The sequence below is a fragment of the Daucus carota genome, chromosome 9 (genome assembly GCF_001625215.2).
Source record: "Daucus carota subsp. sativus chromosome 9, DH1 v3.0, whole genome shotgun sequence".
Lineage (NCBI taxonomy): Eukaryota > Viridiplantae > Streptophyta > Magnoliopsida > Apiales > Apiaceae > Daucus > Daucus carota.
The window spans coordinates 4,352,995-4,369,639 of record NC_030389.2 but is presented as its reverse complement, the minus strand read 5'-3'; the positions used below and the strand labels follow the sequence as shown (position 1 = coordinate 4,369,639).

The 16,645-nt window shown below is 35.5% G+C and overlaps 3 protein-coding genes and 1 pseudogene across 3 annotated transcripts; all 4 read right to left on the bottom strand.

Moving 5' to 3' along the window:
* Positions 1-3,209: 3,209 nt before the first annotated feature.
* On the bottom strand, positions 3,210-4,145 carry LOC108202052 (ferredoxin-like; annotated as a pseudogene).
* A 520-nt stretch (positions 4,146-4,665) lies between these two features.
* Positions 4,666-5,531, bottom strand: LOC108201874 (ferredoxin-like). The gene has a single exon (XM_017370209.2). The coding sequence runs from the start codon at positions 5,420-5,422 to the stop codon at positions 4,964-4,966; it is 459 nt and encodes a 152-aa protein (XP_017225698.1). The 5' UTR covers positions 5,423-5,531; the 3' UTR covers positions 4,666-4,963.
* An 878-nt stretch (positions 5,532-6,409) lies between these two features.
* Positions 6,410-7,139, bottom strand: LOC108200570 (ferredoxin-like). Its single transcript, XM_017368772.2, has one exon. The coding sequence runs from the start codon at positions 7,002-7,004 to the stop codon at positions 6,567-6,569; it is 438 nt and encodes a 145-aa protein (XP_017224261.1). The 5' UTR covers positions 7,005-7,139; the 3' UTR covers positions 6,410-6,566.
* An 818-nt stretch (positions 7,140-7,957) lies between these two features.
* LOC108202697 (transmembrane 9 superfamily member 1-like) lies at positions 7,958-16,405 on the bottom strand. The gene is made up of 12 exons (XM_017371211.2): positions 16,126-16,405; positions 14,007-14,199; positions 13,826-13,930; positions 12,579-12,596; positions 12,395-12,489; positions 12,164-12,316; positions 11,688-11,822; positions 11,441-11,607; positions 10,936-11,030; positions 10,485-10,858; positions 9,165-9,438; positions 7,958-8,448 (listed from the first exon to the last, which is right to left on the bottom strand). Exons 1-12 carry the CDS (start codon positions 16,198-16,200, stop codon positions 8,381-8,383), a joined length of 1,752 nt encoding a protein of 583 aa, XP_017226700.1. The 5' UTR covers positions 16,201-16,405; the 3' UTR covers positions 7,958-8,380.
* Between the last annotated feature and the right edge of the window lie 240 nt (positions 16,406-16,645).

The window sequence follows — 16,645 nt, the reverse complement described above, 5'->3', positions numbered from 1 at the left end:
AATTGGTTGCTCGCGAAAACTGCTTGGACAGATTCAAATGTAGGTCGTCGGTTTGTTTATTGTGAAATAGATTTTTCCGATGGTTGGATGATCCACTTTATGACCGTGCAAGAGCAATAATCCCTGGGCTATTAAAAAAATTAATAAGCTCGAAGCACAACATAAACAAGTTGACTGCAAGAGAATTGGATTTGGTCCGGAATAGATTGGAGGTCATATATAGTATGTTCCGAAGCAGGGAGAATGGGTTTTCTGGGTGCATGGGACATGGAGTTTCAAGAAGGATCTAAACAAGAGAAGTGTAGTTGCAACATTGCGCTTACTTTGTTGATTGTCACATGGATTGCAATTGTTTTATATAGTTTCCGCAAGATGCAAGATGTTGATGTAGAGGACTAGGAGTTGTAGATGTCATTTTCTTCTTGTTGAGTATTGACATTGAGTAATGTTTGATGAAGTTTGTAATGTATTTGTTTAAAATGAATCGACTGAAGTAATGTTTCCCTTATGTTTGTTTTGTGTTTGAGAGGTCATTATAGTATAGATGAGGACAAATGCTACCATAACATAAATGAGGCAGAATACTGGTAAAACTAAAAAACAAATAAAAGTCGAAAGCAAGTATAAATGCACACTAAACTCAATAAATGACAGAGATAAAAGCATATGGATACTATAAATGTTTAAGATCAGATACAACCAACTACGTCTCCAAAACAACTTCAAGTCGCGGCCAACAACAAAAAGAATTGCCCAATAATAATACACTAGACCAATTCTCAAAAGTAATGAAACAGAGAAATTCTTAAAAGACCCTAGTTGTTTCTGAACTAAAACATTCAAAGTAGCCAATATAGTGACAATACCCTTATTCTTTTCTCAATAGACCACGGGACCCTTATTCTTTCTCAATACTGCTTGCAATTGCTTAAGAGTTGCGTAGTTGTGTAGTTCTAGCCATCTCTTTCGGAGTACTCAAATCCTGTGAAGGGCCTGTTTGTGTGGGTAGTTTGAAAGGCTTGAACATACCCTCATGAGTGAGGAATTCTTTGCCATCTTTTATTGGGCTGCACCTGGGTGATCTTCCTGCAAGTTTCTTGTTCCTAGATGATTTCTTCCCCTCTAAATCACATGAAAAGACACAAAACACCTTAGATACATGAAAAAAGACAATACACACTAAATTACCAAAAAAAACTGAAGTGAAATATACCTTAGGTGTGCAAGATCTGGCATTGTGTCCAAGTTCGTTGCAGTAGTTGCATCTGGTTCTTCTTTCTTTCCACTTGAAGGCATCTTCTTTCTTCCCATCCTCTTTGTTCCCAGCAGTTTTCTGTTAGGAAAATAGATATTAGTTGCAGTGTGATGTATATGATAAAATATCGGAGTACAGATATGTTATTACACCTCTTTAGGACAGCTTCTAACATTGTGTTCCCACTCACCACAATTAGAGCACCTTAGACTAGTTCCTTTTCTCTTCAACATGTTTGAGTTATCTTCTCTGGACTGGATCACAACATTTTATTTTGTCTCTTTTTTTCTTGGTCCTGTCAGGAGTAATTTCTTTATTGGTGGCTAAATGCCCTTTTAACCCTCTATGTTAATACCCTCCGTTATATTACTGTTTTTTTGACTTTATACCGGTATGAGGGCTAAACGGAACATATTGGATAGTTAAAAGGTTGAATCAGTCGAGTTAAAACATTGAGGCCGCATCGGTACATAGCCCCAAACATTGAGCGTTGAAAGGGCATTAAGCCTATTAAAGATGTTCAAACTGTCATGCATAATTTGAATGAAATCAAACATATTTAGTAAAAAAATTACAGTGCATAGCCCTCCTCTATCTGTTCATAATTAGGATAAGCCACACACGTGAGAACATAGCCCTCCTCTATCTGTTCATCATCAAAAAAGCTCTGGTCTGATTGTTCCACTAAGCCCGAAACAACTTTTCCACCACAAGTAGAGCAAGACCCTGCTCTGCAAGAGGAGGGAAGATCGATTCCCACCTCTTCAGCCTTGTCAAGAATGAATACATCACTATGACACTCAAATTCATGCTCACCTGTTGGCTAGAAAGCAGGGATACTTCACTCACCCGCCGCACCGCGCACTCGATTCTTGGGGATTCTTCGATACTTGGGGATTCTTGTTAATTATTGATTCTGTGATTAATTGAATATTTTATCACTTAACTACTTTATAGTGGTAATAATTGTGCTATTAAGTAACTATATTATAAATTATTAAGGATATTAAACTTATTTATTTGATTAATTGGTTTAAATATATATGTAACTCTTGAAATACATGTATAATATATATCTTAATATATCAATATTAGCCGAATCCCCCCGCACCCGAATCCCCACATTTTTGAATTTGCCGAATTCCCGAATCCCCGCATCGCGCACTCCCGTACCCGCACCTGCACCTGCACTCATGCTTCCTAGCCTGTTGGTGTAATCAGCTTGACTTTGTAAGGAGACATGCAAGTCACCCGGCCTCGGCCAGATGACTTGAGCCCGAAGAGGGATCTACCCGTGTTGGCTCGGAGACTGGTGACAACAGGTTGGTGGCGGTTCAAGAAGGTGGTGCTGAGCATTGTGGTGGAGAGGGTTGTTAATGCAGCCATCTTCTTTGTTTGCATCTGATGAGCTGCTCTGGGGCTTGCTCTTCTTTTATAACAGAAAATGTGGCTTAAAATTTTTCTTGTTTTTATATTTGTGTGGGGCCTGTTTTGCTATTGGATATAAAAATTTTATATTTATATTTAATCCGTATTTTATATTTATTTTATTATTCGGGGACAGAGCTTTATCATATATACTGTTTACTAACCAGTGCTCTGGAATAGCCTTTCAAGTTCACATGTTATTCTTACCTCAAGCCAAGCAGGGCTTTTGTCGAAAAATATGGGTATAAATCTCATATTGGTAAATCATATTTTGAATATTTTGATAAAAGGATGTATAAAATATAATGATAATATACCATTTATACTAGTATATTTTGCAATCCAAAATTTTGGTTGTGTTTTTTAGTTTGAAACTCTATCTCTAAAACTACAAGTTTGTGAAGGTTTATTACTCTTATATTATTAAATAATTTTAAATATTAAAAACACTAATGACAATACATTATCATATATATAAATATATAATCTGAGTCCGAGAATTAAACATTACAATTTCACCCACTCAAACAAAAACGATAGAGTATCCGAGTGTCCGACACGACATTACCACGAAACTAAATTACACAATCTCCTCCTCCTTGTGAGTCTCAATGATGACATCCGAAGTAGGGTAAGCATGACAAGTGAGAACATACCCACTATCCATTTGCTCATCATCAAGAAAGCTCTGATCACTCTCATCAATCGAGCCAGACACCACTTTCCCCGCGCAGGACGAGCAAGAGAGCCCGCCCTGCACGAGTATGGAATGTCGATTCCTTTCTCCTCAGCCTGGTCGAGAACGTAGACATCATCAGGACAGTCGAACTCGATCGACCTCACCGTCAGGAGTCCGGAGAGTGACTTTGTAGGTGGCCATGCATCCGGGTATCCGGATAGGTAAGGTAGATGGATACTGATTAATGAGATTGAGGGTTGAGTGAAGAGTGAAGAGTTAATGATATAGGTGAGGAGAGGCTTGTGGTGAGAGCAAACCCTATCCGCCCGGTGGCAATGTGATATGGTTCAACTCTTTTCTTTTGCTCTTTCTTTCGTTTTGAATTCAGCCTTACAAATTTCTACCTTCTTGACGAGTCATCAATAAGGTTGATGAGATTGGATTCAAGAAGGTGGTGCTGAGCATTGTGGTGGAGCATGGTTGAGAATGTAAATATCATCTGGACACTGGATTTCATGCTCGCCATCTGGTGTTATCAACTTCACTTTGTAAGTAGCCATGCAAGTCACCCGGCCTCGGCCAGATGACTTGAGCCCGAAGAGGGATCTACCAGTGTTGGCTCGGAGACTGGTGACAACTGGTTGATGCCGGTTCAAGAAGGTGGTGCTCAGCATTGTGGTGGAGATGGTTTTTAATGCAGCCATCTTGAATGGAATGCCAGTTGATAAGGAGGATATAATTCACTGGCGGTTTAAGAAGGCTTCTTCTTTCCATTTGAAGGCATCTTCTTTCTTCCCATCTTCTTTGTTCCCAGCAATTTTTCAGTTAGGAAAATAAATATTACAGTAGTTGCAGTGTGATGTAGTATATGATAAAATATGGGATCAGTAGAGATATGTTGTTACACCTCTTTAGGATAGCTTGTGAAATTGTGTTCCCACTCACCACAATTAGAGCACCTTAGACTAGTTCCTTTTCTCTTCAACATGTTTGAGTTATCTTCTCTGGATTAGATCACATCATTTTTTTTTCTCCTTTTTTTCTTAGGCCTGCCAGGAGTAATTTTTTTTTATTGGTGGCTAAATGCCCTTTTTTTTTTTTTTTGCTAAGTGGCTAAATGCCCTTTTAACCCTCAATGTTAATACCCTTTGTTATATTACTGTTTTTTTGGCTTTATACCGGTATATGATGGTTATTCGGAATATATTGAATACTTTGAGGGTTGAATCAACCGAGTTAAAAACATTGAGGCTGCATCAATACACAGCCCCAAACATTAAGCGTTGGCATTAAGCCTATTAAAGATGTTCAAACTGTCATGCATAATTTGAATGAAATCAAACATATTTAGTAAAAAAGCAGAGTACATACACAGGACAAGCAAAGAAATTAGCAAAAACCAAACAGACGATGATGGATTGTGATATTTAAAAAGGGCATGTTTTTTTAAGAAGCAGAAGCTGCTTTCGTCTTCTGCTTTTTTTGACCGGTTTATTTAAACAAGTAGAAGCACTTTTAAGAAGCTGAGAAAGTTAACTTCTACTCAAAGCTTTTACTTCTTTTTCAAACACTTCTTTATTTTAAGCAAGAAATCACTTTTTTTAAACTTGTCCAAACGGCTCGAAAATATCCTCCTCCTTGTGGGTTTCAATTGTTACATCAGAGGTAGGATGAGCCACACAAGTGAGAACATAACCAGCCTCCATCTGGTCATCATCAAGAAAGCTCCCGTCAGTTTGATCCACTGAGCCTGAAACAACTTTTCCAAGACAACTAGAGCATGACCCGGCTCTGCAAGAGTAGGGAAGATCGATATTCTCCTCCTCTATAGCATGGTCGAGAATGTAAATATCACTTGGACACTCGAATTCATGCTCACCTTCTGGTGTTATCAGCTTCACTTTGTAAAAAGCCATGCAAGTCACCCGGCCTCGGCCGGATGACTTGAGCCCAAAGAGGGATCTACCCGTGTTGGCTCGGAGACTGGTGACAACCGGTTGATGGCGGTTTAAGAAGGTGGTGCTGAGCATTGTGGCGGAGAGGGTTGTTAATGCAGCCATCTTGAATGGAATGATGGTTTTCCGAGAGTGAATGCAAGTTGATAAGGAAATCTTATCCTATCTTCTTTGTTTGCATCTGATGAGCTGCTCTGTGGCTTTGCTCTTCTTTTATAACTGACCATGTGGCTTAAAAATTTTCTTGTTTTTATATTCATGTGGCCTGTTTTGCTATTGGATATAAAAATTTCATATTAATATTTTAGTGAAAATAGATTTTTTCGCCACTCAATTTATTGTGTATTTTGAAACTTACCATTAAGTATAATTTTTTTCTTTTTTATCAGTAATGTTAGGTTTGTATTTTTTTACGTCACTAACATTAAATTTGAGTATTACATTGCGTGTCAAACTATCGTCCTGCAAGATAAACTACCGCACATATGAAGTACTACATGTAAAGATTTGAACACATATCTATTACCATAATATTGGGGACTAACATTATATTATAATAATGCTAAAAAGAATAATGTAGTGTTAATAATCAAATCTGAATCTAACGTTAGTGACAAAAAACAAATCCAAACCTAAAATTAGTGACAAAAAGAAAAGAAATTATAGTTTAGTGGTAAATTTCTAAATACGTATTAAGTTGGTTGGCGAAAAAATCTATTTTCCTATATTTAAATTGTATTTTATATTTATTTTATTATTCCAGAACAGGGCTTTATCATACTGTTTACTTATAACCAGTGCTCTGGTATAAATCTTTTACGTTCACATGTTATTCTTACGGTAAGCCATATTTTGAATATTATGAGAAAAGGATGTATAAGCCATATAATAACAGTTTGAGTTCTGCAGCAATACAAAAGCACTCATCCTTAGCAAACAACTGTCTAAAACACTTATTTCTCTAGAATATGCTTTAAAACCCATACATATACTGTGAAATACAGCCTAATTATGAATAGAATCAAAGAAAAACTACATTCCAAAACATCAACAAGAACATTACCCGTCCGAACTGAACCAAAACATAACCAATTCAACAAGATAATATGTTATTAATTTCATATATATATAATCTGAGTCCGAGAATTAAACATTACAATTTCACCCTCCATTAGAAATGAAATACATAACTCAAACAAAACATGACAGAGTATCCAAATATCCGACACGACATTACCACGAAACTAAATTACACAATCTCCTCCTCCTTGTGAGTCTCAATGATGACATCAGAAGTAGGGTAAGCATGACAAGTGAGCACATACCCACTATCCATCTGCTCATCATCAAGAAAGCTCTGATCACTCTGATCAATCGAGCCAGACACCACTTTCCCCGCGCAGGACGAGCACGAGCCCGCCCTGCACGAGTAAGGAATATCGATTCCTTGCTCCTCAGCCTGGTCGAGAACGTAGACATCATCAGGACACTCGAACTCGACCTCACCATCAGGGGTCCGGAGAGTGACCTTGTAGGTGGCCATGCATGTGATTCTGCCGCCTTGCATGTTGGAGGACTTGAGGCCGAAGAGGGCCTGGCCCACGTTGGACTTGAGGCTGGTGGCCACGGGGCGGTGGCGGCGGAGGAAGGAGGTGCTGACCATGGTGCCTGATAAGGTGGCTGCCATTATGTTGAGAGAGCTTGGTAGGTAAGGTAGATGGACACTGATTAATGAGATTGAGGGTTGAGTGAAGAGTGAAGAGTTAATGATATAGGTGAGGAGAGGCTTGTGGAAATGGTGTGGTGAGAGCAAACCCTATCCTCCACATGGCAATGTGGTATGGTTCATAAATCCTGTCTTCTTATCAACAAAGGAGAGGCTCACAGGATTCCCACGACTCTTTTCTTTTGCTCTTTCTTTCGGTTTAAGTTCAGCCTTACAAATTTCTACCGTTCTTGACCTTTCTTTTGAGTCATGAATAAGGTTGATGAGATTGGATTTTAAAGTGCAACAAGATTCTTTACATTGCCCCAACAAGGCTGGCACCTAGCAGGTAGGGGAAAATTCAAGGGTATCACACATAAGTTGGAAAATATAAATGACAATTTTTAATAATCATAAATGAAATGATACCATTAAAATTTTCTATAACAATAATAAAATTAAGATGATCTGGTCCAAATTCATTCACCGCACCTAAACAATGTTAGTTAAACATAAAAGATTAGGTTTGGGAACATATATTTCGTTTCATTTCAATTTTTGTATTTTAAATGATATAATTTGAGATATCGTTTAAAATTTCAACTTTACATTATTGGTTTGATGTCAACCCTATCTTTTATACTTGTTTTCTATTTATATTTATATAAAGAAAAAAGTTGAAAATATAATTAAAGAAAAGTAAAAAGAATTTGAAATAGGAGGCTCTTAAATTTTTAAAAAGTCGCTAAAAACACTAATTTTTCACTATCTTTTTTAAAATTAGAGTTCAGAGTTTGTTTGAATAGCCTTCGGAGATGCTGAAATACTTGCTTCTCCTGTAAAACCACACATGAATGTAAGAAGTATGTGAAAAATTGCAATAGACATATAATCCTTGCAAACTTGTTAGATTTGCTGTAATGTAAGAGTCAAAATTGGAGTCAAAATATTGCAACACATATATAAGAAACAATCGTCTCCCCTCAAAAATTCAATTCTTAAACAATATTACAGCTCAAAAATAAGCAAACTAATAGAACTAGAAACGGACACACAAGGAAATGATGCCAGGAACAGTGTGCCCATAGAGGGTATCCATGTTTAAGGGAAGTGAATAACTACAATTATGAGTCTACATCATATTAACTTTTTAGATTATAAAACAATTTTTCGAAATCTAATTCTAGTAAGAATGCTTACTCCTACAGCCCAGGAAAAAGGTACAAAGGGCTTTTCAATTCTGAAGATTAATCTTCCTGGGTCGAAGTGGTCTTTACTTGCATGACTTGGTTCCCATCCATCTTGTTCTGGGATTCCTGACCAACATGAGGAAGCAGACTTGTATTTCTTGGATATAACTAATCACACTTTATATTTCGGTAAATCCTCCTCACAAAAAGATTAGAACCCAAATAACCAACAGCACCTGAACGTGATAGGAGACATTGTACAAAAGTTAGGCAAAGGCACAAACTATATTACAAGCATAGTACAATCTTAAACTATATAACAAAATCACTAATGTGTTGGAAAATTAAACAGAAAACACTAAATTAATAAAAAATTCAACAAAATCCCATACAATATGTATGATATAATTTGATACTGTTATAGTTTATAGGCTTATATTAACATCTCTTTTTGTGTTTATTTGCTTGTATATAAACTACACATTACAGTAACACAGCCAAGGGATCTAATTCCTGATAGGAATTAACATGAGTAGAGAATGCATGCTTTTCGGTAGTATATCACAAGTCCAACAGAATGACGTCAATTTTACTGTCAAAGTTGGCGTAGAGTGCACAACACTGTCTGGAGAGAAATTATATAGTAAAGAGTATCCCTAGGTCACCCTTGCCCCATACTTTTACTATAAAAAAACTTTGCTCCATATGTTTCAGATACATCAGTATCAATATATCTTAAATGCAGGCACTACACCCCAGGCGGCCAGGCACCATCATATCTTTCTACTGTCGATTTTCAAGCTTTAAGATTACCAGTGGGACTCATTACTCATTACAATGAAGAACATATATTCTATTATAATAACCAATTGACACATCCATTCCTGATAAGTTTAAATATTAGATGAGAGAAATACAGAAAATTGTTAAGATAGTAATACTTGTAACTTACCACAAAGGATTCCTAGGCCAAGGCAAAACATCAGTGTATACCCAAAATAGAAGCTGGTTTGGAAGAAACCTGACATCTTGGTTTTAACATAGAAATAATATACTGCATAGAAGTATACATAAACAGCGGTTGATGCAGCCGAAAAGAATGAAGTCCACTGCCAGTGATAATTCTCGGCATTCAACAAGAAGTAAGTGCCCACTATTGTTACACATACAGTAACAATAATGAGGATCAGAAAAACTAGCAGCATAAAACCGTATACATAATACACCTGTCAATAACCAAAAAGAAAGGGAACATCATTGAACATGATTCGAAGTCTTTCCTTCATCAAAACAGTGTCACATGCATGTGAAATTTACATTTTACCAGCACTAAGCATACACATGAAGTTCACAGAAAGCCAAGTAATAAATGATTATTAATTACATTGCAATTCCTAGTACTTAAGCTTTTACAATGATGAATGATCTCATAAAGTGACTCATACGTAAAAGAAAAGGCCTTCAAAATGTTAAGGTATTATAGCTTTTATCTACTGTACCTAAATTTATTAATGAAGCAGACTAATAGAAAAAGAGAGGAGGCAAGTGCTAGAATGGATATTAAGGAAACATGATCCAGACTAGAAGTCGGATGAATGTACAATATAATTATGTTTTTATTCTGGGATACTCCATCTTTCGTCCTATCCTTTGAATCCCATTACATCTTATCATACTATTTGCAAGTGACTACTATTTATATTTTAAAACGATAAATAGACATTCATATTTTTGCTTACACGAGTATTCAATAATATGTAATATAACAATTATTGCACCACTGGATAATCCATCTAACATTTTAACTACTATGTTCTATAATATGATCTGGTCAAATCAACCCACCAATGTTAAGTTTCTGAACTCTACCCTCACTTGTACAGTTGGGTATTCATGCCATTCCTAGACATTACATTTTTACTGTCCAGGCAGACACAGAAGAACTTTAACCCAGAAAAGCTTAAAAGTTGTTTTACCAAGACCAGAAGAAGTGACATATCTCCAGCATGGATTAATTTGAAATAATATTTTCCATGTAAACATAGAGCTTAAAAATATTAAGTACCATTTCATACATACACAATATGAATTATTAGTTGAACTGTTTTTCTTTTCCATCCAAGAAAAACTTGTAACTGCATACAAACATTACAACGATTCTCATAATGCTTCCAATAATCCAATCAAAACTAAAAGGTAGTCAATATAACAAAATTATAATTTTTTATTTTTGAAAAAAAACATAAGTATTGAAGATATTTAATAATTGTACCTTGTAGTTCCAGAAAGATGTGAAGACAAAGTACATCTCAATGAATATGCTACCAAAGGGCAGTAAACCTCCCATTATTGAAACAACTGATGGTGTGAGGTACCACTTCTTCTCCGGAATTGGACGAGGAATGGTCTTCACACGACATGGATTGTTTGGAGTACCACTCCAATTTCTTCCAAAAACTGTACCGAGAAGAGCCAGAGGGAAGGAGATAAAACTCCAAATCACAAAAACCACCACCATTGTACCAAATGGAATAGCTGCTAGAGACCCGTAAAATATAGCAACAGTGTTCAGGACAAAGCCGATCCCAAAGCACAAAAATGGGAACAGAGAAGCTGTCAAGATCATTGACTTTATCCATTTTTTCCCTGTCCAAGATTGAGAAGTTAATATTTTTTATAACGATAGCCAAAAAACATATAAAAGATAATATATCTCTGCGTACCACCCATGCGTGAATACATTCCACCGCTGACATAACCTGATATAATTGATGTGAAGGCATAGCATACTATAAAGGTTGTGACAATGGCTCCTCTCCTGGAACAAGTGAAGTCCATACAGGTAAATTTTTGTTCCACGCAAAGCAAATTGGCAACAAGTTCAGAAAATGACAGGTTGGTTGAACAAATTTCAGTTTATTCAACATTAAATAAATGATCTAAAGCAAAGAAATATAAACGTGAAGACATAATGCAGAATTGAACAATTGCTACTTGACCCAAACTTGACATAAGATAACATAAATACAATGTGTGTGTGTGAAAAAGAGAGAAACAGTAACATAAAACAAAGAAATAATATCAAAAATCCACACTTGCAGGCTGTACCTTACTTCTCATCATAAATGAACTTGCAAAATAATCTTTTAGATATACATAATTGACGCAATAAATGACCATTAGATATGAAAAATGGAGTAATATTGCAAGAGTACTTGTCTAACGTACCCGACATACAATGTCCCAACCATTGCAACCACAATTACAAGAAGAATCAACAATGCCAACTGAGCTCCCGTACCAACAACAGCTGAAAGTACTACCAAATGATGAGGAGGCCTGAAAACATCTCCATGGACAAGTTTCCATCCAGATTCTTCATTTACATCTCTTTCCTGGATTTGTAGTTCTCAAAAATCAGTACCAGGAAGCAAAGGAAGATATAGAGCATGCCACTTCTCTAATGTGTACTTACCAAAGATTCCAAATCATCGTCTTCCCGAGCGTATTTAGCATAATCATTTCTTAGTGTGCGCATTAATATCATTGAAACCAGACCAGTGAGGAAGATAACCATCATAAATGAATTAAAAATAGAGAACCAATGAATCTGCATGATGCAAAATGCATGTACAACCAATGCAGTTAGTAAAAAATAAAAAGACACAAAGTTCTTCATAAAACAAAACCTCACCAGCATGCAGTTAGTAAAAAATAAAAAGACACAAAGTTCTTCATAAAACAAAACCTCACCAGCATAAATATTTTCTTACTAAAATAATGCCCAATAACTTTTAGAGTTACAGTCAAAAAGCTGGCATATCCGAAGAATGTTATAGATCAACCAGCACTTGCAGTTCCATACAACATAGATAATTATTTAAAAACACAAATCAAAATTAAATTGGTACTCAGCAAGTCATGCTATATATGTACAAGGTCAAGAATCACCTGATGCTCAAAAAAGGGGTAGTCCAGGTAAACATCAAAACGATGAGCAAAAGTGATATTAGTGGGCTCCCATTTAATAGAATATGTCAACTCCAATATTCTCCCAGCTTCCAACGGTTTTGGGTTCTCTTGAGTGAGGTTAACATGAATAATCTGCAACAGATGAACCAATGACATAACTAGGAACAGATACCACTGGCTGCAAAACTATTCACATTTAATGCTACAAACCTGATCTTTATTGTACTGCACAATAATATTCTTGTGTGTGTAAACCACATGCTTGTTTTCATTGTTCCTATCAGGATGCAGCTCGCCAACAAAACCTATTTGATTGGAGAAACTAAATATTAGTGGGTAATAATACAGGCCAAGCCTAGGAAAGTTATTAACAAAGCGTTTCAAATACACATACCCCATAGTGGCAGATCATCTGAACTTGTAATCATCACATCATACGAACCAAAGACGCCAACAAAAAAAATTAATATGATAAGAAAATGAATATAATGTAGATTGTAAAGAATCAAGTAACCAGAACTCAGCATATAAATAAATTACAACAGTATAAAGATGATTATAAAGATGATTCCTGATCATTAATTTTGCTGACTGCTGAGATAGTAAATATGTTCATAAAGAAAAGCTAAGAGGAAATCTAGTCGCTATGAGAAAGAAGGAACAGGTAAGGTCAAGAAACCATGCAAGGATGCTTTCATATTCTTTTCAACTCCGTCATAATATTATATAATTGAGAGAATAATTTATACAACATGGAGCTACTAACATCAATGTACTCAGTATTGCAGTGACTGAGGATTTTCAACTTCACTTCAACAGAAAAAAAAAATCAAATTTTATTAAACTGTATATACACGCAACAATTATCTGGATACACCAATACAGAGAAATGTATCTTTGTCGAGAAATAATTTTATACAGATATTAGATCATGTGGGTGGTTAAAACTATTATAGTACTCCTATGATCTATTAATTTGGTCAGTATGTGAGCAATGACCCAACATCACTATAATTCACAAGGAGATACATCTTACAGATTAAAAATCAAGCACCAGTTAGTATTCTAAGAAGATATTCCATGTTTCAATTTATTATTGATAAAAGGATTTGCCTTGCCTATCTCTAATAAGCATTACTATTTATGCTTGGAAAAATAATGCAAAATAATAAGAATGTCATTAATATGCTCATATATGCACTGCTCGATGCAATATTTTCTTATACACATGTAGCCTGAGAATTGAGAGCACGATAGGTTAACTTATAACATGAATTCAGGTTGAATATAATATTTTTTAATTTAAAACAGTATTGAGAAGAAAAACAACTGAGCTATAACATAGCCACACACAAAAATATTCAGAAAAAAGTTTGATCTTACTCTTCGATAGAAATTTGATGGTGCATCACATTTTGTTTAGCAAAAACATGACCTGCATGCCCGCAACTACTGTTTCCAATATAAGAACATAACTTTGACCAATTCACAATGATAATAACTTTTCAAGTAGCTTCGCATTTAGTAATATGCTAAATCTTCTCTTTGCTTCATAAAAATATCCTAAAACTTAAAAACAATCCATGCAGGTTCACAGTAATTGCTACACTAGCAATTGCATTACAGAAAAACATAACATACCCATGAAAAATTCAAACCAATAGCTATTTTCTATAGCTTCCTTGAACTGTTTGACCTTATCATCATCAAGTTCAAGCTCACAGATAGTTCTCTTGTTCACATTTTCTGCAAAGAAAACGTAGACATATTTTTACATGACCTCGCCAAGATAGATTGTTAGAAGAAACATGAGATTACTTACTCTGGTACTTTATGTCTATTTGGCTATTGATCAATTCATTTCCACCCAACACCTCACCCAGACCACCCCACTTGTGACCAGCTTCACCAGGTGGATGACAAAATGGAAGAGTGTAATAGTTGTATGTCTCTTGCGGATTATTATAAGGCCCAACTTTGTTTACCCATAATGTCACGGGGTCATCTGCTTGATACTGCAAAGGGGAAAAAACAGGGAACCATTTTAAAGAGTTGCCCATTAAATGGAACAGTGAAATAAAATATAAGTCTAGGCAACAGCCTCGGAAAGGATACAAGGGAGGGCGAAGCAATAAATATCTAAAACAATAGTTTCACTAGAGACTATCATGGAAACAATAATTTCATGATTTAAAGAGACCATTCTCATCTACTAAATTAAATTAGTCCAAGCAGCAATGCAGCACACAACAAGATTGTCTGTGCGCTTTTAAGAATTGCTGCCTTTTACAAAACAATGAATTTTAGTATTTAACCATATGCTTTTAAAAACCCAAACATACACACTAGTTAAAATAAGATCAGCCATTCTTAATTATCCAACTTGAAGGTATATCTAGCACCATTCTTAATAATCTACTTTAAGGTATGAATTGCTTAGAAGAATAGAGGATTCTCTTCATTGTACAATTTAGAAAAAGTACTTGATGAAAAAAATTCTATGAATAAGTGTCACTTAATACAAGAGAAAGGAACCCATATTATCCATCTGGAACATGTTTATAATTAGCCATATTAGGAGACATAAAGGGGGGAAATGCAAAAATGAATAAACTAATCAATAAGATTCAGTAAATTTAAACTACACCTATTAATGCAGTATTTTTTATTAGCATTGATAAGATTAAGTAATTCGAAAGATAAGTCTACACTAACAAAAACGTAAAGAGCTTTTTAGCAACGTATAAACTTACAGAATTGAGTCCTAGGAAAACGAATCTAACCAGACCATTAATCGAATTTGGTATGATTCATTTTAATTTTTACAAATGTAGCTGATTAGACTAGTGAATAACCCACTGCTTGGATTTGGTTTCTCATAGTAATAAAAATCATTACTTTGTTGCAGTTTTTTAGTTGAGTTTAGAAAATGAATAGAATCCATGTACCAGATTTTTGAGGAGACTATCAACAGAACACGGAGTGGTTGACTGATAATAAATGCAAGTTAAAGCTAGAAAAGAAAGTATATCTTTATCTTGGTTGTCACCTGAGTACTTTCAGACAAGTAATCAAACGAAGGCACTCTGCTAAATCACCACCAAAAGCCAGATAAACTTCCAACAACAAACTAATATTATTGAAAAGTGTCCCAAAAAAAAAAAAAAAAAAAAAAACTAGCATCCATCCACCTGCTCTCATCTCCAATATCTCAAACATCCCTAACTCATACATCTACATACAGCCTAAAAACACATTTATAATTATCCCTGCCCTGACCAGTTTATTACCATATCAACACCATCATCCAATACAACTTCATCATTTCACTCGAGACCACAAAAAGGTCTCCACAATTTTCAAATACGGACAGTAAAACTGTCAGAAATTGACCACATTATATCAATCTAAACATAATTCCTACACTTAAAAACATTCTAAAATTCATACACCATATCATAACATATAAACACATAAACATACACAAAAGATCTAGGGCTAGGAGTAAAAAATAGACCTGCAAATATCCCTTTATATCAATCAGAAAGTTTCACTGATCTTTGAACAACTGGTACTTTAAACTCTCAGAAATTAACCACAAATGTTATACACAATTCCAACTATTTCCCACACTCAACAATCCAATTCAATGAAGAAAACATCCAATTATAATACACAGTGGAAGGAGGGGGCAGGGAGAGGGGGAGAGGGAGAGGGAGAGGGAGGGAGAGAGAGAGAGAGAGAGAGAGAGAGAGAGAGGTGCTTAGGAGTAAAGTATACACACCACGCACACACACATTGCACCAATCTATGTAAAATTCCAACATTTCGCCATCCAATTCAAACAAAAACACATCCAATCACAACAAAACACACATACATACACATATAATACATAAACAGACGCGGATAAGAGAGATGGCAAGGACTGAAGTGAAGACCTTGTGATCGGACTCAGAAGCGAACGCCGGAGAGACGACAAAGTGAAGGAGGAGGAGAAGGAGATATCGACGCATCGAGATCGCCGGCGATTAAACGGAGTGGATCTACGATTCGTAATCGCCGATGTACGGAAACGATGTAGAGATAGATAGAGATCAGAGAGTGAGGCCTTTATTTTATATTTACCATTTAATTCAATGTTCAATATTTTATCATCGATATCGTAAACAAAAATGTAAAGCAGCTCTGCTGTGCAGATCGTGTGAGTTGATGGTCGATGGATGAGATCGCACAGTAATAAAGTATTTAATTGATCAAATAAAATTATAACCCTTTTTCTTTTCCGATTCCATTTGGGATGCAAAAAATTGTCATATAATTGACTTTTAAATATTTAATATAGAAAATATAGTTAAATGTTGAATTAATTTTAGGGAAATTATCTTGTATACTGTTTTTTCAATCTTATTTTCAAAAATACTACCTTCTCCAATCTTATTTTCAAAAATATTACCTTCT

Bases quoted from the DNA above. Each gene is read 5' to 3' on its own strand.
- LOC108201874 (XM_017370209.2), bottom strand. From the start codon at position 5,422: ATGGCTGCATTAACAACCCTCTCCGCCACAATGCTCAGCACCACCTTC.
- LOC108200570 (XM_017368772.2), bottom strand. From the start codon at position 7,004: ATGGCAGCCACCTTATCAGGCACCATGGTCAGCACCTCCTTCCTCCGC.
- LOC108202697 (XM_017371211.2), bottom strand. From the start codon at position 16,200: ATGCGTCGATATCTCCTTCTCCTCCTCCTTCACTTTGTCGTCTCTCCG. The intron at 12,317-12,394 runs GTTTGTAGCATT...CATCTGTTGCAG, and splicing joins TGCAGTACAATAAAGATCAG to ATTATTCATGTTAACCTCAC. The intron at 11,608-11,687 runs GTAAGTACACAT...CTACAAATCCAG, and splicing joins ACGATGATTTGGAATCTTTG to GAAAGAGATGTAAATGAAGA.